The following is a 25,207-nucleotide window of genomic DNA, read 5'->3' on the forward strand; positions in this document are numbered from 1 at the left end:
CACCTTCATGTGAGCCATCTAATCTTACATCCACAACAATGAACATTTAAAGACTCTATATAAAAGACGACATTTTCTACTATATACCATATTTTAATTAGATATTTTATTAGTTACATTGTGTGATCCAAATGGGGGCGCTCTCCCGGCGGACTGCAGTGTGGAGGAGGAGAGCCGCTGCTATTGGCTCCTGCCTCCTTATAAATACAGCCAAATGGCATTTACCGGCACAGAGAAAGGCGGAGACAGCAGAGGAGACGGGGACAGCAGTACTGGGAGTCGCCCACTCTACGTCTCAACAGTCAGGACTGGACTCGTTTTTGGACCTGCGCGATCAATGAAGGAGAGACGGCCGTGTCAGAAGTCCTCTCTGAAATCCGGCATGGATCCCAGTCAGAGTGTGAAGTGTAAGATCGTGGTGGTGGGGGACAGCCAGTGTGGGAAGACCGCGCTGCTTCACGTGTTCGCCAAGGACTGCTTCCCTGAGGTGAGACCCGCAGCAGCATTGCGTGACCTCCGTTTAACACCGCACACAGGGCAAACTTGGCGCATTGTGTGTTGCATGCATCTATAGTTTTAGTTTTTCTTCGGTATCAGTGAAGCGCTGGTTTTCTTTGAAGTCTAAATCCCAGCATGCGTCCTCTCTCAAACATCCACTCTGCGTGTTTCTTCCCCCACTCTAGAGCTACGTCCCCACGGTGTTTGAAAACTACACGGCCAGTTTTGAGATCGAAACGCAGCGGATCGAGCTGAGCTTGTGGGACACATCAGGTAACCAACATCAGCCGCTTTCTGCTCTCTGTTTTGTCTCCGAGGACATGTCCCAACATGCCGGGGGACTTGGACAAGCCCTGCTGTGACTGTCCACCCACCCAAACGCCTGCGTGGATTAACGGGAAGCGGGTGTATTTCCAGTAGACGTGGAGTGGTTACCAGCATCAAAGTATTTGATTTTGTAGAATAATTTACAGTTTCAAAACGCATTCTCAGTGAGTGACTAAGATTATCTTATGAAGTGAAGGTAAAAACACTCCTCCCCCACCTGTTGCTGCCCACTGCTGGCCAGCTGGCTGAAGGAAGGCTAGTTACAATAAAAGGGGATAAAGATGACATTAGCTTTTGATTAATTTAAAAGCAGTTGTTTCATTTGGGGGTGTCAGCCATTCTTAATTATATTATGTGGCCTCATTTCTAATGTTGCCCTGGGCAACTGCCACTGAGACTTAGAAGCTGAACTGTGGGAGACATAATCTGGTGGGTAGCTAGCTGTGTAGCTAGCCCAACTAAATGAGATTATTGGGCTAGCTATTATTTCTGTTTTTGTTTAGCTGGTAAGTGGTTTCAGTGTTTCTTTAAAAACGCAAAAATCTTTCCGTTGGGTCCGGAGTTGGGCCTTCCTTTTGCTGCACACTGCTGGTGAGCTGCCTGAAAGAAGGCGGAGAAAAATCTGACTGTTTGATAATATTTGCAACCAGTAAAAGTGTGGAAATGAAAGGAGCTAATACATAGTAATTAGCTTAGCTAAATAACCCACGAACATCAGCTTCCTTGTAGGAAAACAAAAATAATTTATGACTGAAATAAGGAATATTTGCAGGAGTAAGAATAATTATTTCCCTTTTGTTTTTCTAAATAGATTTATTTGGAAATTTTATACCAGCTAGTATTTTAAAAATCCACGTTTATTTGAATTTTACACTGTAAAACATAAAAGTATTTTTGCTTAAAATATTTATATACTCACATGTAAGAGTCATGCATTGTTTATGAGAAATTAAATTATGATGTGACCCAGTTGTTTCAGTTTTACATAGTCTTTTTAGTTTATAAACTAAATCCTTGGGTAAAACTATCATGTTTCACAATATTGACACAAATTTTAAATGCTAAAAAAATGTACATGATCAAATTGCTTTATTTTAAAATGGATAAGCAGTAATTATGCCATTGCTGCTACTGTATTGTAGCTGAGATTAGCAAGGTAATGAGCATGAATATTTGCTCACTGTATACCTTGACTAAAAAAACATTTTATGATGTTTCAGTCGCTAAACTGCTAATTTCTGTAAAGAAGTGTAGTTTCCATATCTTGGTTGTTTGGAGATACAGCCACATTGGCGTCCTTGTGAGCAAATTGAAAGTGTAGCAGCTGGGATTAAGCCAGCTGACTGGTAGTGTGCAGCATCCCAAGGGAAATGTAGATCTACTCTCTGCCTCATTCATCTGATAGATGATGGGAATGCTGTGACGTCTGAATGGTTTAGTGGTTTTGAAACCTCTGCACTTTGATGCTAGAACCACCCAATGCCTCGTCAGGAGGTGTTTGCACAACGTCAGATTAGAAACCTTCATACCAACCTCACCTTTTATCTACAGGGAAACATCTGTGACTGTTTAATCCGGGGGAAATTTCTGAAAGATTCCCAGCCGAGCCAAGCTAAATCATAAACTTAAAACATAAACCGAACAAGCCTCAAATTCATACATCTGGTGAACACACTCTGGAAATTCCTACCACACTTCCCGTTTTTTTTGCCTTCTTTTCTTTTTCATTTGAGTTGCACAATACATCCTCTCCACCCCTCAATCATCCTTTTTATTGTCATGTATAGTTGAACTTTGTTAAGCGTAGAAAAGCAGCGGCTGTGTCCCAAGCCTGTGGGCTTTAAGCACGTAAACAAAACGCTCTTTGCGTCCATCGATGCGCGATCGGAGGAAACGGGCATAGCGGGGAGGTGTGATTGAGGGCGTATGTTGAAAACGTCCAAGCATTTGGTCTGTGTGGGAGTTCTGGGCGGGGGACAAGCAGACAACCAGCTGTTGCGGGTCTCTGGGAGTGGAATTCCAAATCGGCGTCTGAATAACTTTAGAGAATCCAACTTGAAACGTTTTTATTTCCTGAAAAACACCCGTAAACCCTGACTGTTTACATCTGAGAAGCAAAAGCAGCCTCTCAAAGTCGACTTTCTTGCTTTTCTGCCTATTATTTTATTGGAGACAAAAAATTAAAGACTTTAATTTTGGACTAGAAGCCAGGAAATCAAGCTTGTGTGTGCGCTGTGGAGTAAAAAGGGTGAAGAAATGAGATCCGTCCAGAGCAAGAGTTTTGGTTTATTACACTGTTGGCCGGCTGCCCCGAGTCATTTCTCTTTTTCTCTTTGCTTCATAAAACAGAAAGGAGGAAGGAGGGGGTATGTTTCCTATTAGATCAGTGGGAAGGAGCAAGATACCTCTACCCTGCCCCCCTACATTTAGCCCTAACCCCCACCCAACACTCAACACGCTCACTTCCAGTGACCGATTGATGGAGCTTTCAGCTTGACTGGTCCCTTTGTGGAGACACCCATCGGCCACAGCCAATCCAATCGATTTCTTATCTCCTGAGGTGTGCTGGGAAGGGAGGATGGGGGCGGGTTGGTGTTTGTGTGATCCAGCCCCATAAACCCCCGATCACGCTCTCCGACAAAGCCCAGCATGCAGACACGAGGACAAAGTCATATAAACACACCTCCACATGCGAAGACGCTCTTTGTTCTGCAAGTGGCTTAATGAGCTGCCTGGAGTGTGTTTTAGTGCGAGTGTTTGAAAAGGGAGGGTGATGGGTGTAATTTGGGTCATTAAGGTAAATTCCTGCCAGTTGCGCAGCTTTCCATTTGCCCCCCTTCGCGCCCCTACCTCCTTCTTAACACATCCACCCAGCTTGTTGGAGCTAGCTGTGGCTTTCCACTCCCAGGGTGAGGTCTGTAGGGTTTCAGCGGACGCTTTGATGCTTCTCATTTCTTTCAGCGGCAGAGGAAGTGGTTTACATTGTCTGTCTGTCTGCCGGTGGGTCTGAATGAGCAGCAGAGGAGTTTGAGAGTCAAAGAGGATGAAATAGACGATGGGGGAAACCTCGGAGGCCTGACACCTGCATGCCTGAGGTCTGACTTCAGTTTATGAAGGAAAAATGATCAAAGGTAGCATCCCAGAACAATCTACAGCTCCCATAAAGACAGACAATTACCCTTAACTGCACAGTGTTTGGGTTAGAAAGTTTCTGAAAATGACAACTTGACACACCTTGGAACAATTTGAGAATCATACCAGGTGGGCTTGGATACAAAAAAAACCTCAGTAAACATGAAGTCTGCTAAGAAAATTGCTGTCAGACTTAGAAGCCCAATTGTAGCATCTTTATTCATTTTTGTTTGAAGATTTTGCGATGTTGCAACATGATAAACAAACTTGTTGCTTAGCTCTGTTTCCTCTGAATTCAATAGTAGCCGGTCTGTTTTGCCATTTGCTGAGAGTAATCCGGGTGTTTGCTTTGAAAGCAGCTGCTTGTTTCATTTGGTGACGACAAAATGACTGAACACTTTATAGCTGCAGGCGGCAACACCAAAAGAACCCGTTTCACAATGTATTTACTTTACTACCGTTGAGGTGGAAGCAGAAGTGAATCTGTCACCGCTGAAGGTTACTCATGAACAGTTTTTGTGTGAAATGTGTCAAAATAATTGACTGAAAGTTAGTGTTTGTTGTATTTTCTTTAATCTAGTGTTTGTGTGTCCCCTTTCTAATGCCGCCCTGGTCATCCACCCACATGCCCAATCTCACAAATCATATCAAGTCATGTGACTTATTGTTCATAAGACGATGTTGATGAAAGCAGCTTTATGTTGTATTTAATATTCAGTCAATTACTAAATTGTTTCAGTGCTAATCCCGACCTATGGAGGTTTAATCTGAATGAATGTTGGCGCAAAAATCAGGAAATGAATCAGAATTTGTGTTTTAGAGAAGCTGTAAAGTATCTTTTAAGTTTAGAGACATCAGATGAACACAACACTGAAGAGGTGATGTTCATACTGTCATGTCAGCAAATCAAACGGAGTCTATTTGTAGAGGTTGGTGCATCTGTTGCCCGGACCGCTTAGCGTGGGACCGTTTCTTGCCCCTGTTAAGCTCCTCGCTGCACGCTGCCACCTCCTTTCCTCCCGCCGGCCAGCGTTGGTTCGACTCACATTTCTGGGCTCAGCGAATTGGAGCCGCATGTCTGGCATTCCTGAGACTAAAGGTTTCTACTTCCTCCCCTACAAAGACAGCTATTGTACCCAGCAGAACCCTGATCCCCAGCCAGTGACAGAAGTGCCACGGATCACTAAAAGCCCCACCTCGTTTCCAAGGAGGAGGGGGAAATTGAATCATGGTGGAATCTGGCTGACCGGTGATGTGATGGGGGATAGTGTGTCAGCTGAAACGCAGGGATCCTGGGAGAGATTACTCCACTTCCTGTCTGCTAATGTCATGGAAAGATTCTCTGTGTGATGTTACACCTTGACATTAAAATCTCTCAGGTCTTTGGATTCTTGGCTATCAATGGTTATAAATCCCGCCAGCACAGTAATAAGAAACACAGGACTGCCTTGCATGCTCCTTCTTCTTTTTTGAAAGCATTTGTCATGAAACATTCACATGTTGTTAATTTGGTGCAATGCCAGAATACGATTGTATTTTAGGCACACTGCGGACAAATAACAGTTCTGTAAGAACACCCATTTGGTTTTGGAATAGAAGAAGGAGGTTCTCATGTCTTAAATTACTAAATAAATAATTTAGCAATCGCATGTTCTACATATTTTTCATTTAATCACGAGCTTTTTATGCAATATTTGCCTAAATTGCAATAACACAGCAGTACTGTAGTGTACACTTGATTATTTGTACATTAAATGACAATTTTCTGAATTAAAAGAATAATAATTGGATTGCAAAGGTTCTAAATAAGAGTTTTGTTTTGTTTTTCTTGCCGAATTTGAAATAGATGAAACCAAAACTTGAATTTCTTTTTGTTATTATCATTATTAATACAAAATGTAAATATTTTTGCACATTTTTGGCTTACTTATGTCTCTGAGTGTGGTGTTCTTCCAGAAAAATACCTTTTTTGATCCAATTAGTGATTAATTGATTACTAAATTAACTGACAGTTATTTCAATATTTAATTAATCAAAGTCCTAATCTTAGTCTACATGCAAAATATGTGGAGCAAAAACCCATAAAGAAATTAACTCTTAACATACCATCTTTATGGTATTGTACGGTGGTGGCAGCATCATGCGGTGTGGATTCTTCTGTTCAGCTGAAACAGTGATACTGGTTAGATTTGATGTGAACTGGAAGAGAATATATTTGCTCCAAAAACGGAAACAAGACAAAACGTGGAAATGTTCCAGGGGTGCACATACTTTCAGAAAGCAGCTAAGGAACTAAACTTACTGCAAGCTGGAAAGATGCATTCAAATCCCCAAATGTTGCTTTTAGACATCTGAATACATGATGCTATGCATTAGAACTGTACCTGCTCACACTGAGCACCTCAATGGCTGCATTTACGGCGGCAGATGTCTCTGTAACCACAGCAACCGCACAAGGTACTGGCTGAGGTTACTCCAGTTTAATTTGCTTCTTGTCCTTGGTCGTGTTAGTTAGCGAGGGGCTACGTGTGTGCGCAGCAGCAATACAAGCTACTGGTTTTTTTTGTTTGTTTCCACAGGTGGCCCCACAGGGTTTAGCGCCTTTTTCCAATCACCACCCTGTCAGTTCTGCACAACTATGTTAGCTATGCATTAATACAGCAGACTTGCTGCCAGACTTCCAGCCTGTCGGATGCATCTGGTTTGTTTCACATCTGTATGCGAGATAAAGCAAAAATGTGATCTGAAAGACGAGTATTTAAAAGAAAAGCCTCATCCTGAAGAACATCGCAGTTTGAATATTGCATGAAGAGACTCTGGTTTGTTTCCGACATTAGGTGGAGCCTCTTGTCCCCGCCGCTGTGGAAAACAGCGGCTCCTATTGAGGGCCACGGTGGAAGTTTGGTTACTTAGCATCTGTTTTCTCTTGTGTGGTTAGTTGTGCACAACAGGATTGTGTTGCTGAGAGGAAAATGTGTGGAAAAGGACTGAGTGGGGGGGTTAGAGTCCTCGTCACCCTTCCAGATTTAGAGATCCTGCGGGAGAACAATGACAGGAGCTAATTACGCTGCAACGGTCACCAGGTTGCGCTGCGTGTCGTCAGTGGGATTGCCTCTTATCTTCCCAGCTGGCAGAAAGATGACTTAAAACTAGTTTATGAGGCAGCGCTGCATACTTCAGCATTCTACATGTTTTTCCACTCATGTTGTGCTGCACTCAAAATGTTTTAATAGAGTAATCTGGAGTTTAACATGCAGACATATTCACAGAAATCCATTCGGATGCGTCAGGACCTCACGCTCTGCACCCGGCGGCTTCAATATGCAACTCCTTTATGTGGCCTGATGAAACATATTCAAATCGTTGTAAAATGTCAGCCGACTCCACAGCTTTACCCTTTGGTTGGAAGGTCTTTATTTTTCCACTGATTTGTCCAAGACTGAGAGAAAAAAGGCTCAATGCAGTCTGGTTCTGATTGTTAGTAATGTCAGTGATGGCTGATGTGTTCAAGTTGGGACAATTTAGGAAAATTTATTTTAACTGCTGCTAAAAAAAATACAGAACTTGTTTGCAAATTTGAATCCATAATGTAAATTGGCAAATGTTTAATAACAAGTGTGGATCTGTTAAAAGAAAATTAGCTATAAATTTAAAAGTCTCAACCGCACTGTGTGCTTTTGGAGTTTATGAATGCCTTCATTTAACATTACAAACACAGGATAACAAATTTTTAAAATCTTATACATCCCTACTGACCTCCTGGTAAAACTGTTAGCCATTAGCTTGTTGTTCCTACTCCCATTTCTATGTATAAACTGAAGTGTTATTGTGTTTGCATAACTGGTGCAGAATAACTTTCTTATCCTGGAGTTTTGGTTCCTGCTTTTTGCCATCGTTGATGCATGTTAGCATCTGTAGCGTTCAAACTGTTTGTTAGCCTTATAACAAACTACTTCATTGATTACATAATAACTTTATTGTGAAGCTAGCACAAAGGAGTTTTGGTGAAATGCTAAATATCTCTTTTAAGATACATTTGTGATCCATTCATTAGCATTTGCTAACTTTCAGGTTAGCGTTGACAAAACGTTAGAAAGCCAAGATGGATTTTTGTTGTTTTATTTCTTGTTTGCTGGTTTGTTTTTCTCCCTTGGGCTTATTGCGTTTGTAATATTAAAATGGCTAAAACACTCAAGTTTTAGGAGTGATGATGATAAAGCCAATAGTTAGCCAAAAATGTCCTATTAGGTACGAGATCTGTTCTTTAGAAAGGTCCAGTAACGATGGCAACATAAATAAATTGATGTCAAGTCCAGGTTAAACACAAGAAGTGCAAGCAAAAACAGAATATCCATGTTTTTGCACACATCAGCTTTATTTGAAAGGCCTGGAAGCGTTGTTTGAAACAGTGTCTCCCTTTATCCCATTGTTTGGATTAGGGACCGTATCACTCCCAGAATGCAGAAGTTTGTTTTTCTGCATTTGATGGAGTTTTCCTGCCGTTTCCTCACAGCAATATTCAGGAAAAAAAAAAATCCCAGGGGAATCTTGAGTTACCAAAAACAAAATTCCCAGGATTCTTGGCAGCTTGGTGCCTGTGGTCATCTCTTGTTGTCATGTGATCTCGACCCACCTTAACTTCTCGGCCCGTCCCTGCCCTTCTCGCTCTTCCTCTCCAGAAATGTTTCAGTCTGGCTGAGGGATGGGCGTCTCCCTACACATGGTTTTAATTTAACAAAGACATTTCCTCACTCCAAACTTCTCAGTTTCTATACCTCTTATTTTTTTATCTGGTACTCAGCACATTTTTGTACTAATGCACTATTTGTTTTTCTCCTTGTTGCTATGGATTATGGCTAAATTGTAGTTATGTCATAGTGTCAAGCTTTTACGCAGAGATTTCGCCCTGTGTGTACACATTTTTGCAGATTTTGTTAAAGCCTTTAAATGTTTTAAGACCACAACATCTAAACTACTCATAATCTAAAGAATATTTGAGAAATGACTAATCAGATTTTTTGTTTTAAGTTTTGTGATGTCCTTGTGTTTCAGGATCTCCGTACTACGACAATGTGAGGCCCCTGTCCTACCCAGACTCGGACGCAGTCCTCATCTGTTTTGACATCAGCCGGCCCGAAACCCTCGACAGTGTATTAAAAAAGGTACGCCGCTGCTTTCCAGATTCAAAAACTTAACCTGAATAGTCTGGGTGTAATAAATCAGTCTTATGATGAGGCTCAACAAAACCAAATGTCTGCATTCACAAGGCATTACTTCACAACATGAGATCAGATGTGGCTACAAATAAAGACAAGGTGAAGTCTCCCAAGAGATTCAAGTGTTGCTTAAACACCAGCAGCTCTGAAGAGGTTGCTTAGTGGTCAACCTCTGACTTTTGTTCCTGCTGACTACCATATGTCGTCTGGTCCGATCCTCAAGAAAGCAACTTTGTCCGTTCTGGTCTGGTGCAAAGCCAGTCACATTTTTCTAAAATTGTTAACATTACACGACAAAACCGAGACACAGCTTGATGCTTCCCAGTCATCTGTGCGCTTCCACTGATGGCAAGCTCATTTTGAATAATTGAGGTCACGCGTCAAGGTCCGCCAGTGTTCCACGTCTTGTTTATTTGGCTTAAAGTAAGAATGTGGAATGTAATCCCCCCCTGAGGGGATGAAAACCGACATGCAAAACCTCAGTTCTCAGTGCTAGTTTAGGGTCTAAAAATGCAGATTAAAATCTCTGATCTCAACATACAAATAACATTTAAAAAGAAAAAAACAATTTATGGGACTTGTCAGATGTTGTACCTCAAGATTTCAGTATTTAGTTATGTGATGATTGCATTGTGTAAAACAACTTCCTCTTCACGTGTTAATGAACTTGATCCCCTGACCTCTGGTCAGTCGGCCCTGAGGCACAATAGCCCCAGATTACGACCCAAACCGATCAGAGCATTTATTGTTCAGGAGGAAACGTGGGGATTATTTTCTGTTCCAAGGTTCAAAGCATTGGGGATCCAGGAAGTGCCGGTTTTAACCTTTGTACCAGAGAGACCAGGTGACTGTGGGGCTTGAACTCGTGGGATTTCTATTCAGGACGTTCTGGCCTGCATGAGCAAAGGCGTTTTTATACTTGGGTTGACCACAGTTGTGGTTAAATCACCAGTTTTAAACTTGAGACGACAGAGGAAATCGGTCAATTGATTAAAATACTCTATGATCTCAGAGTGTTTTTCTTCTACAGTGGAAAGGGGAGATCCAGGAGTTTTGTCCCAACACGAAGATGCTGTTAGTTGGCTGCAAGTCGGACCTGCGCACCGACCTCGGTACCCTAGTAGAGCTGTCCAACCATCGACAAAACCCAGTTTCCTATGACCAGGTATTCAGCGCTTTATTATCTTCCTACTCCTGCACTAGATGGAAACGATACAGGAGTTTTTATCAGCCTTTCTGCCATATTTGATCATTAAATATTAATAATAATAGAATTAGAGGTGATGTCACACAGTGTGAGGGAGACAGAGCAGTCTTTGGTACACAGCTCTGCAGTTTAACAGAATATTACTGTTACTTGAAAAGGCAGAGAAAGTTATTTCAGAATTGACACTACTAGCATTTAGCGTGGTTAGCATTGCTAGCAAGTAGCTTAGCTTTCACATTCTGGGAGAGATCATGCTTAAACCATTTTTCTTCCCAGGGCTCCAACATGGCCAAGCAGATCTCAGCGCCTTACATCGAGTGTTCGGCCCAGCAGTCGGAAAACAGCGTCAGGGACATTTTCCACGTAGCCACGCTGGCCTGCATCAACAAGAACAGCAAAAACGCCAAACGAAGCAAGACTGTGCGCGCCAACAAGAGGATTTCACACATGCCCAGTCGGCCTGACCTGGCAGCCGTCTCCACGGATCTCCGGAAGGACAAAGCCAAAAGTTGCTCCGTCATGTGACTTGTCAGACTGCGGTGGGAGGGGGGTATCAGACTAAAGAAAACGAGGACAGCGCATTAGTGCAAGCAGGGAGCTTAGGGGCAAAGCCCTGTCCTGCATGCTAAAAAAACCCTTATTTGTCTCGAAAGGGTTTTTTTTATAAGCTTCAATTCGTATAAGTGTTACTGGAATATTCTGCTCCAATGAGAACTCTTTGAGTAATTGCGTCCCAGTCGATGTACCCCCACCTCAGCTACCACCAGTCCCACCAGAGGAGGAAGCTATCAGTCAGCTGGCTATCAGTTCTGGGAGGAGACCCGCTTCCTCTGAGGACAAAGCGGATGCAGTCAAGGCTTTCCTCACCAACAGGAAATGAGCAGGAGGAGTGATGTCATTAAGAGACCATCACATTTAAAGGGTTTTAGAACATGCAATCTTTTGAGCGGGAGCCAAAGCTACGGCAAGCTGTGGCCTATGAAGGTATAAAAAAAAAGTGCAGGTTCAAAGACTTATTTAAGGCTTTCAACTCATCACTGTGGTTTGGAACTGATTCACTTTTACCTCTGCTCCAGTTATTGTCGGTGTGTGTGCAGAGGAGTCCCTGTTTCTGATACTGTTGTTGGTTAAATGTGAAGTTGTTGGTGTGCAACTGCATCTTTGTTTCTACTCTGATTCTGTTGGTTTCATCCTCACTCTTCCGATGGTTGCATTCAGTCGCCTCAACCAACAGTTTCTGAAGTAAGATTGAAGGTTTTAAACCTTCAAACCATTGGTTCACCACTATGTAGCAAGATGAAACTGAAAGTATTGTGCAAAAATCTCAACGTCCTGGAGTTTAGCTTACCCCACAGGTTCTACATGTCATTCTAGAAGGAGGTAGAGGTTCAAAACGTTTAAATTGCTAATGTGTTCAAAGTGTTTATAACCAGCAAATCTCTAACTGTAAAATCCAAACTGTTCCAGGCTGAAATTTGTAAGCAGTGAAGTTTTCTTAGCGTTTTAGTCATTAAGCTAATGTGTTTTAACTCACTCATTAGCTAATCTAGGCTAAATGACAATATGGCTGCTGCAGCTAACAGTCTGCCGAGTTGGTTAGCATCTTATTTCAGATTATTTTCCCAGTATAATCTACTTGACCATTGCTCAAAATTAAAATATTCTTGTCTGTATATTTGAATCTAGAACTGCGTTATCTAATTAGCTCATTTGATTTTACTCCAAACTCAAATTCAAACAAAAAAACTAAAAGCCAAAATGGAGGAAGGAGTTGTAGCAATGTGGATGTGTTGAACCACTGAACCTTAATCCAAAAATATAAAGGTGAACCCAACAATTCTTGAGTGGTAAAAGTCCATTAGCATGTTTACCAATGAGCTAATTAGCTAGTTAGCTAACTTGTTAGCTACAATTGAATTTCAGCAAACTGTACATGTGTCGGAGGGATTCCTCTAAATGGCATAATGCAAATAATCGCTCCTGATTACAACTGATAGGATTTTGGAGTGTTAGCCGTTAGCTAGCATCTGCCAACTTTGATCAATTAGACACTGTGAGTTAAGTTATCTTTATTTTGAATATATTTTGCAATATGTTTCACTTGGAACTAGGAAGGCTAAACTGTTTCCAGGCTGTAACAACCTGTTAGCCTTTAAGCTAATTAGCTGGTTGGCTCACTCATTAGCTAACTAGTCCATTTCAGCAGTTCTCCACTGTAAGTGTATAGCCAAATTTGTCGGTATGTTAGCTGCCTAGCTAACATTTATTAGCTGGTATAATTTCCTACTCGTACATGACTCAAATAATTAGATAATTTGTACTTTTTTGTTTGAATGGTCTAAAATATTTACTGTTTAAGTAAATATCAATCATTATTAAAGGTATTGATGCACTTTTAATTGAAGTCACTGCCATAAAAGCTTTTCTCATCAGTGCTGTCTCATTCTGCAGCATTTTGCCCAAACTCTTATCCTCATGTTCCAACCTGTCCTATCTGTGTACGCTCATGTTTTCTTGAATGTTCAAATGTCTTCAAAATGTCTTTTGCCAATGTTGTTGCCACGATATTTATTGAATTATATATTTTCCCTTTTAGAATAAATAAAATGAATTAAAATGCTCTCTGTTCTGTTTATTTGGAAGTAGCTGAAATGGTAACGAACTTGTCTAGATTTGTGGCGTTTTCCTGTCAACAGATGTCTATAAGTTGCATTCACTTTTCTTGTATATGTATGCAGTAGAAAGTGTTGCGTAATGAAAAAATTTCATCTGTATCCAATGGATTTGACGCTGAAAGAGACAAGCCTATCTCTTTTTATTGTTCTGTTTATTTCAAATGATTTCATTTAGAACAAGCTGTTTAAAAACTAAACGCCAAGCTTTGACTTGAATTCATGGCAAAGCTAGATTGGCTGTAAATCAGATAGCATAACAACTCTGAAGCAAAGTACTTAAATTAGTTTGTACAGCGCTGTATTTTGCTCGTCAGTGTCAACATAAACCTCTTCAGACTGACAACTATTCCCTTTCAGAAAAACAAGCTGAACTTGAGTCCTTGATGGTTGAGACATCACCGTGAAAAGCAGGTTTTGTCGCTGCTGCTTGGAACAAACAGTCCTCTGTGAGTGAGACTGAATAGTCTTGTCTACTTATAAGGCTAAAGTATCACTAAACGCAGACGGTTTTGTACGAGTCCTGGTAAATTCCCTGGGGCTACCGAGCATGGAAACTGCTTTTGCTCTCGCAGCAATCCTATAAATCACTCAGTGACTTCATCACATCTATAAGGAGTGAGATGCATTGGCTTGTCAGTGGCAGGAAAACAGGTCTGTCAGGTGAAAAATAAACGTGGGTGATAAAAGACGCACAACTGTTCACCTTATGACGGCAAGCATGAAGCATTTTTCCAGGTAATTTGCTCTAGGTTGAGATTCTAGTAAAGTTTTTTCTACTTTTCAAAGGGATGTAATTCTACTGAACTGACCTTGGTACAGCTTAAAGAAAAAGAGTACTATTGGGAGAAATATGCCTTCAACTCAAAACTCCTATGATATTTCTTGACTGAAATGAAGCCCATTAGCATAAACTTGTTGAAAGGTAATAAAGTGTACTTTTCACCGCTATAAAGTGTGGGTGAGGGTGAAGTAGAAACACCTGGCAGAAGGCCCAGTTCAAGGGATCTTCAACTCACACCTCCAGGAGAGTTTGCCTCATGTACCGAGGGAGTTTGGAGACATGGAGTCTGCATGGACCCACACAGCAGAAGGAACATTTTCTAGAAATCCTTAAGTTGCTCCCATATTCTCAGTCAAGGAAGCAGTCTGAAAACTCTGGGAAGGGGCTCCAAGGTACTCCCCAATGGCAGAGTGTAAGAAATTAACAGGATTTGACTGGAGAGGAGGTGTATTGGCTAACTCTTCAATGACACATGAAGGACTATGTGTGAACCATTACCTGGGGAGGTCAGAGTGTCTTCTAGTGTCTCAACCTCCCTTGGTGCTGGAAGAGACTCCAATTGATTGCTTAATTTTAGTTCAGAGTAAATTTGGTTGTCTATCCTATAAGTATATTGTAAATCTGAAGGTTTACCACTGGATCCCCTGAAGCATTTGTGGTTCCAAGGTTACTGTAAGGATTATTAGGTTCTTGCATAACCAATAAACTCTGGGCAAAACATTGGAGTTGCTTGTCAGTCGGTGTCTGCATTGCCCTTGGGTGTGTACATTTCATGAATGTCAAGGAGGATAGTCATTCTTTTAGTATCTTCAGTCCATGACCTTCACTGTGGCATAAAGCAAGTTTGAAGTGATAAGGATGGGAAAATGAAGAAAAGAGCAGCTGCTTACGTTATGGTTTGGTTTAGGCCCTGGATTCCACTGAGATTCAATTGGTTATTTTAAAATTTTGTTCACAATTGTGTGTCAAAATGTTTGACATTTGAAAGGATCACACTTTTCTACCAACTCATGCAGACAATTTGTTTTCCCATCTTTCCTAAAGAACTGTTTTATCCTACATAGACTATACATAGACTTTTTGTGATTCTTGCAAAGGAAAATAGCCATGCAGCAATAAAGTCTTCAGTCTTGCCCTGACTTTATTAGTCTTTAACCTGATCCAGATAATGTAACAAGTAAGGAATGCTCCTAAAGCACAGTTCCTGAGCACAGCTCTAATCCCACAAACTCCCCACGGGTGGACGGGGCTGGCAGAAAATCAGCGTATATCAAGTCTGCAGTCCGCCCTGTCCGGTTCTCTGTATGTCCCATAACTCCTCGTTTTGCTCAGACATTTCGTATACATATGAGAGGAGGTGAAATGAGCTAATGCTCCGTCTGCAGATGTGCTGTGGGTAATTTCAGCTGTTCTCCTAAGGTTGTCCTTTAATGCATTGCAGGTGTTTGGTGTGTTTTTCAGCAGATGACAGCACTGGAAGGCCGTTTTAGCTAGATATTCTTCTTTGCCGTTGCAAGAAAAGCTATATAGCTTTTTATTGTAATATTCACCCTTTTCAACTACGTCACTGAATCATTCCAGGCGCCATGATGGACGTCGGGAGTGAGGGACGTGAGTATTGAACTGAGCGACTAAAATTGATTTCCAAAGTTGTTTTTGCCAGTTTATTCATGGCTTCTACTTGTTGGAGTCAAGCTAATTTTTCTTTGAACGTAACACACCTGGTTGGGGCTCATAGACGGCGGTATTTACAAAAGTTGGAAACAGCTAGCTTAGAAACCGACCCGAACCTCCTCCCTGCTGACATGTTTGTCAAATTACAGACTTTGCCTGAATTCACACCACATGATTTATGCCACTGTGTCATAAACACCGTTTCCCCTTACACAGGAGCAGGCTTGAAAACGTACAAAAGACGAGACGCTAACCGGTTATTTCCATTTATGCTAGGCTATATGGCGGTGCGGCCTTGTCTCCATGGTTACGGATGGAGGCATACTTTCTCCATGACGCGATATATGATATCTTTCTAATCATACTTACATATAAAGTATATGAACGCCAATCTTTTTACTTTGTAAAAAGTGTTGGATTTTATGGAGGGCTGCCAGTCATTATGATTGACGGCTGCTGTCCATTATCTTTCCTCATTATAAAATAAAATGACAAGTTTGGTTTGCATCCTTGTCTGTTTATGGAGCCTATGGCGATTTTTAAAGTGAAATCGACTAAATAGAAGCATTAAGTTACAGATATCTGATTTTAGACTTCCTTTAAATTGGTTGTTTTGACGTCACGTGCAAAGGATCAATATTTGACAAACTGGTCATCAGGATCAAGTTAAAAAGTCACCACAACAAAAACTCATTCAGCTCCAACAGACTTTTGGATGTAATTAAATCCTTCCTCATTGTTCATTGGTGACAGCCTTGGAGAAAAGGACAGGTCTCATTAACCTTTGACCTTCAAAACCTAATTAGCTCACAACTAGAGTCAGCAGCCTGGGATTTACTATCAAGCTATTTATAGTTGTTTTAATTTTTAAAGCTAACTACGGTAGATTTAACAGGACTGTTAAAATCTTGAGAAATTGTATTACAGGATTTACAAATGTATAGTTCTCCTAATTCACATTTATGCATTGATTTGTTAAAGTTTAATACACAAAATCCCAATAAAATACATTAAAGTTGAAACAGTAACTCTTATGCAACACTCTTGTTTCTTCTGCCATAGCAATCATCTGCCTGGATAAATTATTACAGCGTCACAGAGCTGCTGGAACGGCTGCGCACTTTCGGTGTTGTTTAATTTAAACTCCAAGTGTGAAACTGGGTGTTGCAGTCATGACTCAGAGACGAACACAGCGGTGACATTTATCCGTGAGAAATGTGACAAGAAGCCACTCCCATTTGGGACTCATGGAAAGGTTGAGTTTTTATGGAGCTGCAGCCTTTGGCAGCTCATCCTCATAATGCAAAAATGATTTGAAGGGAATCTTGTTTTTATCTTTCTTTGTTTTCACCTGCCTCCCTGTAATCTGACAAGTGGATGCTTTAGAGTGTGGCTGGAAGGCTCTTAACTTTATTTTCTTTTACTTTATGCTGCTAAAATCACAAGTTTTAGTCATTTGGAAGCCTTATTTAACAGCATTTTAAGCCAGTTTTGGTTTTGATAAATAGTTTTAATATTAAGCCAAAGATTTTCTACTGCAAAGCAGAATAAATTTCCTAATCTGTCAGCGGTAACCGGCTTACAGAGTGAAGGCGTTATCCATCACCATCGTTCCAGGGCAACAAAGTTGCTTTTTTCATCTTGTTTAAGAAATAAATTTCTTTTTAAATGAACCGTTAAGGCAAAACCAGCAACTCCATGTAGCCTGAATGACAATCTATCAACAGCATATTGCTTTTTATGTGCGCAATCCACTCTCCGATATTAGACCGGGTGAAGCAGAGGTCGAGGTGGAAGTGAGTTCAGCTCAATGAATCAGAAGATTCTCACACTTTTTAGGGAGCAGAGTCTAAATCTGGCGACCTCCTCCTTCCCTTCCTTCCTTCCCCCCAATCTTCCTGCATGACCAGCTGGGACGGACATAAACTGGGAGTATAAGATCAATAGGTCTAAGCTGGTTGCTCATTGTTTTCTCCTCTATCCTCCTGCCTCAGACAATCAGTCATGCTCGGCTGTAACATACAGACAGACTCAATGTGAAACAATAGAGGGTTTTTTTCTCGTCTTTGGGAAAAAAACTGCGTTGGACTGAAGCCTAATGTCTTCAGAAAAGAGAATGAAGAGAGCGGACGGCTTGGTTTTAATTCATTTTGAATATAAAAGAGGATAAATGCAAAACAAAGAACAGAGAAAAGATTAAAACTGTAGCCGTACCACCTTTTGATATGATGGATATGGCATTCTGCCCAGGGTGATATGGCCTTGGGGGCCTCACTTGGCAACACAAAGTTTAATATTTAGATAGATAATCTAAATATTAAACTACACTGAACAGAAATTTGCTTGGAAATCTTGAGAACCAGCGCTAACTCTTACTCAGATAGCATGCCATTTTTAAAGAAATGAGAACTTCACCTAAACTGACACTATAATGCAAAATAAAACTCTGTAACCACTGGCAACAGCTTCAGTCATGCACTCAGACTTTGATTTTTTGATTTTCTTTGGATCAAAACTAATCTTTGAGAGCCAGACTTTGAATCCTCACAAACACTGCAGATGTAGGGCAGGCTAATGCGGATAGCATGAATTATTTTAACCCTTTCTTGGTCAAACTGGCGGCCGATTCTTTCGCTTAACCTCGAATTAACTGAATGCTCCAACAGTGATCCCCAACACATCCAAGCTAGTTTTCAGTCTATCCCACCCAGTTTGGGAGCATTGTGTTGTCTAAAAGTAATTATCTGAAAAGTGGAAATCTTAAGAGGGATTTGAGTAGCTCTGGCTGACAGTACTTCCTTTTTCTTCCTCCATCTTGCAGTTATTAAAACTTTCCATCCTGAACCTTTCATGGTTGAATGAAGCTGGAATCTGAACATCAATAAGATTTTTCTCAGAGAAATGCATTTACAGGACTTTATAGACTATTCCAAGTCATTAAGCTGTATATTTTTTGTTTTTGGTGGGGAGGTTAATTCGCTGTAAGCTTGGATCCTTCCACTGCTGTCAGCTCATATTTCAACAAAACCGTAAACTTGTTGGTTCAGTGCCTCAGTCCATTGGGTATTGTGTTTGGAGCGGGAGTGTGAGAACAGAAAAAAAACGCTTTTCATTTCACTCCTTGGTGGAATTTTTCTGTGGTGAAAGTTCCTGACTCATGTTTTAATGTGTGCAGAGTTAGCCAACAAGATGAAGAGCGCCAGGCTTCCTGCTTTGCAGCTTCAGCTTTACTATCACAATCATTTGAGTTGCTTTTACATTTCAGGGGAAGCGAGATTCCTTTCGTTTGTTTGGTTATTTCCACTTTCTGCTCTCTTTCTGTTCTGGTTTGCCATATGGCCTTTCCAGACCCCCGACCTCCAGCATTTCTCCTCTCCTTTCCATCTGCTCCCTGCCTCGCTCTTGTTGGTTTGGGGCCTAATGTTGACTGATTTGGCATATGTTTTAACATGTCAGGAGAGTCCCAGTCGCCTGCTTCAGCTACATCTGCTTAATAGCAGCCACATTGTGCGATGGTCTTCAGGAAACACGGATGAGTTCATTTTTGTGGTCTGTCAACAGTAAATAACCTTGTCAGTTACCCTCTAACAGATGTGGCTGGAACCAAAAGAAGAGTTTACTTATACTTTTTGGTTGTGAATAAATCTAATGTTTACAATTACAAAGAGATTTTTTTAGTCCTGAGTTTGACTTACGAGGTGAGCTAAAGCAAAATATGACAGTTTATTGAAAGACGTAATATATATTAGGCTGATGTGGACAAGTTGTAACAACAAGATCTCTTTCTCATGACAGAAATATATAACCATGTGATGATTGTTCATGATTTTCTGTTTTGACACACTGAGGAGTGAGAGCTCCAGTTGGAGCTGCAGAAATGCAAAAGTTGTCTATTAAAAATGGTAAGCTATCCCAATATAGGAACATTTAGCCCAATTAAATAAAAAACAAAAAACTTTTAAGCATGGTGACGGACAGATCGAGGACACCCTGTAGGAATAATCTCCTTTGATAATAATAATTAATAAAATAGGCCAACTTGGTATAATTAAAATAAAACACCATTTGAGAATGATAGTATTTTTTCCAAATCAATTTCTTTCACTAAAAAGCTTATAAAACTTCAACAAAAACTGCGGGTGTGTCTGTGTCTGGTGAATTCTTTGGTAAAAACATGTTTGTTCTTCATTCAGTGGGTAGAAAATCCAGAAATTTTATTCAAGTGAGAGTAAAGATACTTCTTAATAAAATTACACAGGTAAAAGTAAAAAGTAAATTCTTTCAAAGAAGTTACTCAAGTAAATGTAAGTGAGTAAATGTAACTAGTTACTACCCAAATCTGTAGTCTATTAGTGCTCAAATGTCCTGAAGCAGTGAATGCGTCAGGTGTTGCCTTAATTAGGCTGACGAGCTTGTCCACACTCCACACCAGCTGGTGGCAGTAATGCACCATTTGTGTTTTTTGCCGACAGCCATAAAACATCGAAGAAGAAGAAAATAGGATGGAGGAAAGTACTTCGACCATCTATGGAGAGATCCCTGAACTGGAAACCGCAGCCTTTGCTCTGCACTTGGTGGGTAATTTCACGGAACTGTTTATTTATGGGGGAACTTTTCTGCCATAATTCGAGAGCACACCTTTTCAGTCAGTATGAAACAATGCTTCATTAACCAGACTACCAACACACACAAAAAAATCACAATCAAAACTGTAATAACTTTATTACCCTGTGAAAATAAGTCAGAAATAATCCAAATAGTTCAATTTTTTTTTTTCTTTCTTTCCTTATGGCTTAGAAGGGATGGAAAGCCCATGTTTCCATCCCATCTTGTATTTTGCACACAAGTATGTGATCCCAAAGAGAAAGATATAAAACTTCAGAAATCTTACAAATGAGATAATAACATATATGGAAAAACCTTATATTGTAATACATTATTAAGAGGTAACGCAAAAGTATTGCAAGGGAATTCAAAAGAAAATCATTCACCATGGCCTTTAGGGCGCTCTGTACACTTAAATAAAATGTTAGATAAGGTTATGATATTAATATTAAAATGCAACTACATTTTTCAATTAGGTGAAGTCTTGGTGGACTGGTACGTTGACTTTGGATCAGAGAGCCTTCGCTAACCATTAAAGTGAGTTGTTTTGTTTTTTTTTTACAGTCAGCAATGTAGTTCTATATGTTAACGTAAAATATGAAAGAAGGTAATTCTTGAGTTGCCAACAAAACGTTAGACTCAATAGTCTGTCGACTATGGTATTGTGTAGAAAAAACAGTGAAGGTATCAACATGTTAACAATTAGCTAACCAATAGCCGCTAACGATGCTACAATTAGCCTCCGCTTTAGAGCTTCAAGGGCTTTAAATTAAAATGCTGCTTTCAAGTGGGCCATTTTAGCCAACTCTGTCGCAATGGGTAGTTGGGTATCTGCTATTAGAGGAGATAATGGATGTAAAAGCACATAATGCTCGCTATTCTTAAATAGCAGAGTGCTGCTGTTGGCCTCTGACTCATCCTTAAGTACTCACAGGATGCCCAGTCCTGGAAGAAAAGTCACTCCCAGCTGCAGTACAAACATGTAATGTTTTTCTTTTTACTTGAATTTGCTTGGTTGTTGTATTAAACTTAACTAAAAATAACTTAAAATGCATTTAGATTCATTAAACTTGTATCAGTTTGGGCGGGGCTTTTATTGTTCCTTCAATACTGTGGAAAATCTTCTTGTCTCAGTTTTGTGAATTTCTCATAATGACGGTACGACTTAAGAAAACCATACAGTGGCATCTAAACATGTAGCAATGGCCAATTGGAGAAATTAAAAGATGCTAATGTGGCACAGCAGGACCAATTTGTGGCGTTTGACTCGCCACTGCTTTCCCTCATCTGACCGTCTTTTAACAGCAGTTTCTCCTCCAGGCTTTACCCTCATTAACCTCAGTCATCACTGCTTCCTGTCAGCCAGCCCCAGACTTGGCTCTGGCACACACACTTGGGTCACAGCTAATCCAAATTCCACCCAATCTTAGTGAAATCTACACAGCGTAGCTCACTGAATGCAAAACACGAGAGAAACTAGAGCACCGAAAAAATTATTTCTTTTTATGTGTGTTTGTGTGAGAAGGAGACACAAAATGTGACTCTCCCTCCTGCTGAGTGTGTTTACTTCACCAGTAACAAAAAAGCACCCAGGTCTCCCACCTGCCCTGATTATCATGAATCAGCTCTGGATGAGTCTGGCATCCCTCCCACCGTGGCATTGATGCTACGATGAGCCAAAGACTCTTATCACTTACCAGCCGCTGCGGCGCATTTATTTTGCTAAACCATAACTTCATTTGCATGGAAATTAATTAAAAGATAGTACTTTGAACCGTTTGAATTGTTGTCCTCCAAAGAGTTGGAGTTTCCTCCAGAGGCATGGAAGTTATTTGCGGTTTGGAAATGTAAAAAATTTCCCAGTATTTTCAAGTCTGGATGAGAAGGGAAAAGGAAAATGGTATAAAACCATGCTTGTTTTTCCAGACTTTATTCTTTCTGATTCCTGTATCCATTTACCAAAACTTCCTTCCATCTGTTGGTCCATCCATCATTTTTTCTTTTTATTTATTAACCAATTTATTCACCTTTCTTATCTCTCTGTTGATCTATCCATTAGTTTTTCCATTGATTCAGTAGTCATTAATCAATTAATTCATTTCAAAATCTCTTATTTCTGTTGATCATATTGGATAAAAAACAGTTTGAGAAGTTTGAGTTAAGGATTTTGCCTTATAAATGCACATTTAAAAGGTTTCTCACACCTAATAATTACCTCCTTAACCAAACTTTCATTTGGTACCTCTCCTGTTTCAAGCAATTAAACTGCAATTACAACCCTGCAGTGCCTGTCTGGTAATGGACTGTGATGCGTTCAGAGAAATGAGCTCAACAGAGAGTCTTCCAAAGATTGATTGTGTGTGAAGGTGGAGGAGCAAAGAAGTGAAGGATAAATCTTTTTTAATCAAAACTGAGCACACTCAGGAGTACATATTGGTATAATTTCACTGGCTGATTACTAATAAATCTCAATATGCTTATAAACTTCTATAGGAAGGAGATTAACTTCAGGATCTAAATTGTTAACATTAAGTTCAGGTCAGGCCACTTTGTCTTATTTTACATCAATTTTGTGAGATTGTGTGAAAATTTGGAAACTTTTGTTTTTAAATTTGTGATTGCCTTATTTAAAAAATAATTAAAACTCTACTAACTTCAGTGAACATGCCCCAAAGTGAAACTGCCTTCTTACTGCGATCAGTGGTTCAGTTTCCATCGGATGAAAAATCAAAATGGCGATTGAAAAATCCAAATTTAAGCAAAAATAAAAATCCATCTAGCCAAATTTCGGCCTTTTATTGAACTCTGAGCCACCACCGAAGAAGACAATTATGTATGATTTTAGCTGCAAGAAATAATGACTAATGTAGTTAGGTTGTTTTATGAGGGGTAAAAACTTCGTTCATGACATTAAGTGGTTTCCATTCTCAACTTATTACAGTAATTACTGCTTTACATGGTCAAATACACAATTATTGTCTTTCTAGAAGATTTAAAAGCTTAGAAAAAGTCAAATCAACCTGAAATAATAAATGTTTTATCTTCATAATGTTGCAGCTCTGATGCTGTAACATCATCACTTATCCACAATATTGGAGCAGAAATAAAACTAGTTGAATGTTAAAGTTTTGACTTGTTTGCACGTCTGCTTTACTCAGGTACCCTATTAATAATTAATATATTGTTTAGAGCTTCTTTAAATATTTGTAATTAGAGGCCGTTTCTTCAAATCGTCCTGCTAGTCTGAAAAATGGAGCAGCTTTGATTATATTATTCCTTATTAATAATAACAGTGGATGTTTCCACATGTTTACATCCGTATTTGTTCTGTAATAAACATTTAATTAATGAAACTCCTTCTTTGGTGAGACAGAAGACAGGCACAAGGGGAGGAGCAAAGGAGAGTTCATGTATAAATATTGGATGACTTCATCACATTTGCCTTCATTTTAGTCTTGATGAAAAGACTAAAAGCGAGACTGGCTTTTTTTGATGTGAGATTGACTCAAAAAGAATAAAACGATAGAAAATCTACCAATGTTCAACAGATTTTTCTGTTTAAAAAGGATACGGGAAAGAAAAATATTTAATTCACATGCAGATCTTATAATTTGCATCACTATTTAGCCAGACAAAATATTCTAAACAGTTCTTCAAAAGGAATCAATCCACTAGATCAGAACACATTTAAATAATCTGATCTGTAGTCATGGATTTTAGGGATAAGGTTTTAAAACACTATTTTATTAAAAACATCTTAGTAATCTTTCTTTACTTTATCTTTGGAGATGACGCCGGATAAATTGTAATTGAACATCTGGTGCAAACAGCTGTCTCAGACACCGGTTGCGCTAGGCTTTTTTGTTCTCCGTCATTTTTGACCGACAGCATTTCAAAAAATCAGTCATATACTATTTTTAATCACATTAACATAGGCTATTTAACCGCATTTTTATGCGGTTTAGTTCATATTCACCTAGTTGAATCATGAATCCAGATCCCATCACACATACAGTAAAGCAGATTAAATCATCTAACTTTTTCTCCGTGACAAAAACCACTGACTGCGGCCCCAATAACTTATAATAAATCAAATTAAATGACTCCACTTCAATTACCAGCACTTCACCTGCTGCGGTCTGAATGCAAAACCTCACAAATTCCTCCTGGTCGCATCTGCAGAGAAATCTGCGCTGGTTCATCAGTCAGTTGGATCTGTCAAATCCACAAACTTTTTTTTTTACCCTGTGCGCAGTCCGGGCCTGCGCTTTTACGAGGATTTTTTTTGCGTGGTTTCGCTTCCTCGAAATGGGCAGATGTTACGTTTGCCGCACGTCTGAGCGCCGCTCTCCTTCTGGGCCGGGAGGGTAACGTCTTCCAGCCCCATTTGTTAAAACCATTGGATGAGTTAAGTTTAATTCTTCGCCGCGGCAGAGCCGCGTCCGCATTGGTTGTGTAGCGCACTGCTTGTGCTACGGTCTAATTAACTTCTGCACCTTTATTTAGTTCCTCAAGATAAATTGTCAGCTCCTGATTAGACTATAATGGATTGCTTTCTCTTTAGTTTTCTCTGTTCTGTGTGTAACGGAGACTGGAATTAAAGGCGCCATTTCAACCAAAGGTTTGGAATGTGCTTCCTAACCCAGATGCTCCAAAGCGTCCGGTCCATAACTCTTCAACACGCTGTCAGCTTCCCGTCAGAAAGACGCATTTAGTTCAGCGTCCATGAGATGATATTCAGAAAGGATTTTTTTAATTGATTGATTCTAGTTGTCTCTGCGATTAACTCTTTGTGTAAAGTCTATAATATCTGCCCATGTGCACCAATCAGGGGTGTTAATTATAACCTGTCAAATGACCGACGGGCTTCAAATTTTTCTGTCGTTTAAAAAAATACCTGGTCAAATACGGAAAATATTCCGTTAACGCGACCTCTGGTCTCAGACTCGCTACTTAAACTAAATAAAGGTCATTGTTGGTGGCAAGCTGCAGACAAACATCTTAAAAATCCCCCATTTTTCCAATGTAAAGATGAGAGTTGGGTTCATAAGGTTGTGCAGACTTGTCTTATCAGCTGCATGCAGCCTGCATG

The 25,207-nt window shown here is 40.0% G+C and overlaps 1 protein-coding gene and 1 long non-coding RNA gene across 2 annotated transcripts; both read left to right on the forward strand.

The window, feature by feature from the left end:
- Window positions 1-214: 214 nt before the first annotated feature.
- rnd3a (Rho family GTPase 3a) lies at window positions 215-13,000 on the forward strand. The gene is made up of 5 exons (XM_028010977.1): window positions 215-487; window positions 684-771; window positions 9,010-9,119; window positions 10,204-10,338; window positions 10,657-13,000. The coding sequence occupies exons 1-5, from the start codon at window positions 215-217 to the stop codon at window positions 10,903-10,905; spliced, it is 855 nt and encodes a 284-aa protein (XP_027866778.1). The 3' UTR covers window positions 10,906-13,000.
- A 2,089-nt stretch (window positions 13,001-15,089) lies between these two features.
- On the forward strand, window positions 15,090-20,746 carry LOC114140769 (uncharacterized). The gene is made up of 3 exons (XR_003594676.1): window positions 15,090-15,447; window positions 19,983-20,084; window positions 20,592-20,746. It is a non-coding gene; the product is annotated as an uncharacterized LOC114140769 (long non-coding RNA).
- The last annotated feature ends 4,461 nt before the right edge of the window (window positions 20,747-25,207 follow it).

Source organism: Xiphophorus couchianus, chromosome 24 (genome assembly GCF_001444195.1).
Source record: "Xiphophorus couchianus chromosome 24, X_couchianus-1.0, whole genome shotgun sequence".
Taxonomy (NCBI): Eukaryota; Metazoa; Chordata; class Actinopteri; order Cyprinodontiformes; family Poeciliidae; genus Xiphophorus; species Xiphophorus couchianus.

What these genes read in the sequence shown, in the direction of transcription:
- rnd3a (XM_028010977.1), top strand. Translation starts at nt 215, where the DNA reads ATGGCATTTACCGGCACAGAGAAAGGCGGAGACAGCAGAGGAGACGGG. An exon ending in GAGCTTGTGGGACACATCAG is followed by an intron (nt 772 to 9,009) that starts GTAACCAACATC and finishes CTTGTGTTTCAG; the next exon opens with GATCTCCGTACTACGACAAT. An exon ending in TCGACAGTGTATTAAAAAAG is followed by an intron (nt 9,120 to 10,203) that starts GTACGCCGCTGC and finishes TTTCTTCTACAG; the next exon opens with TGGAAAGGGGAGATCCAGGA.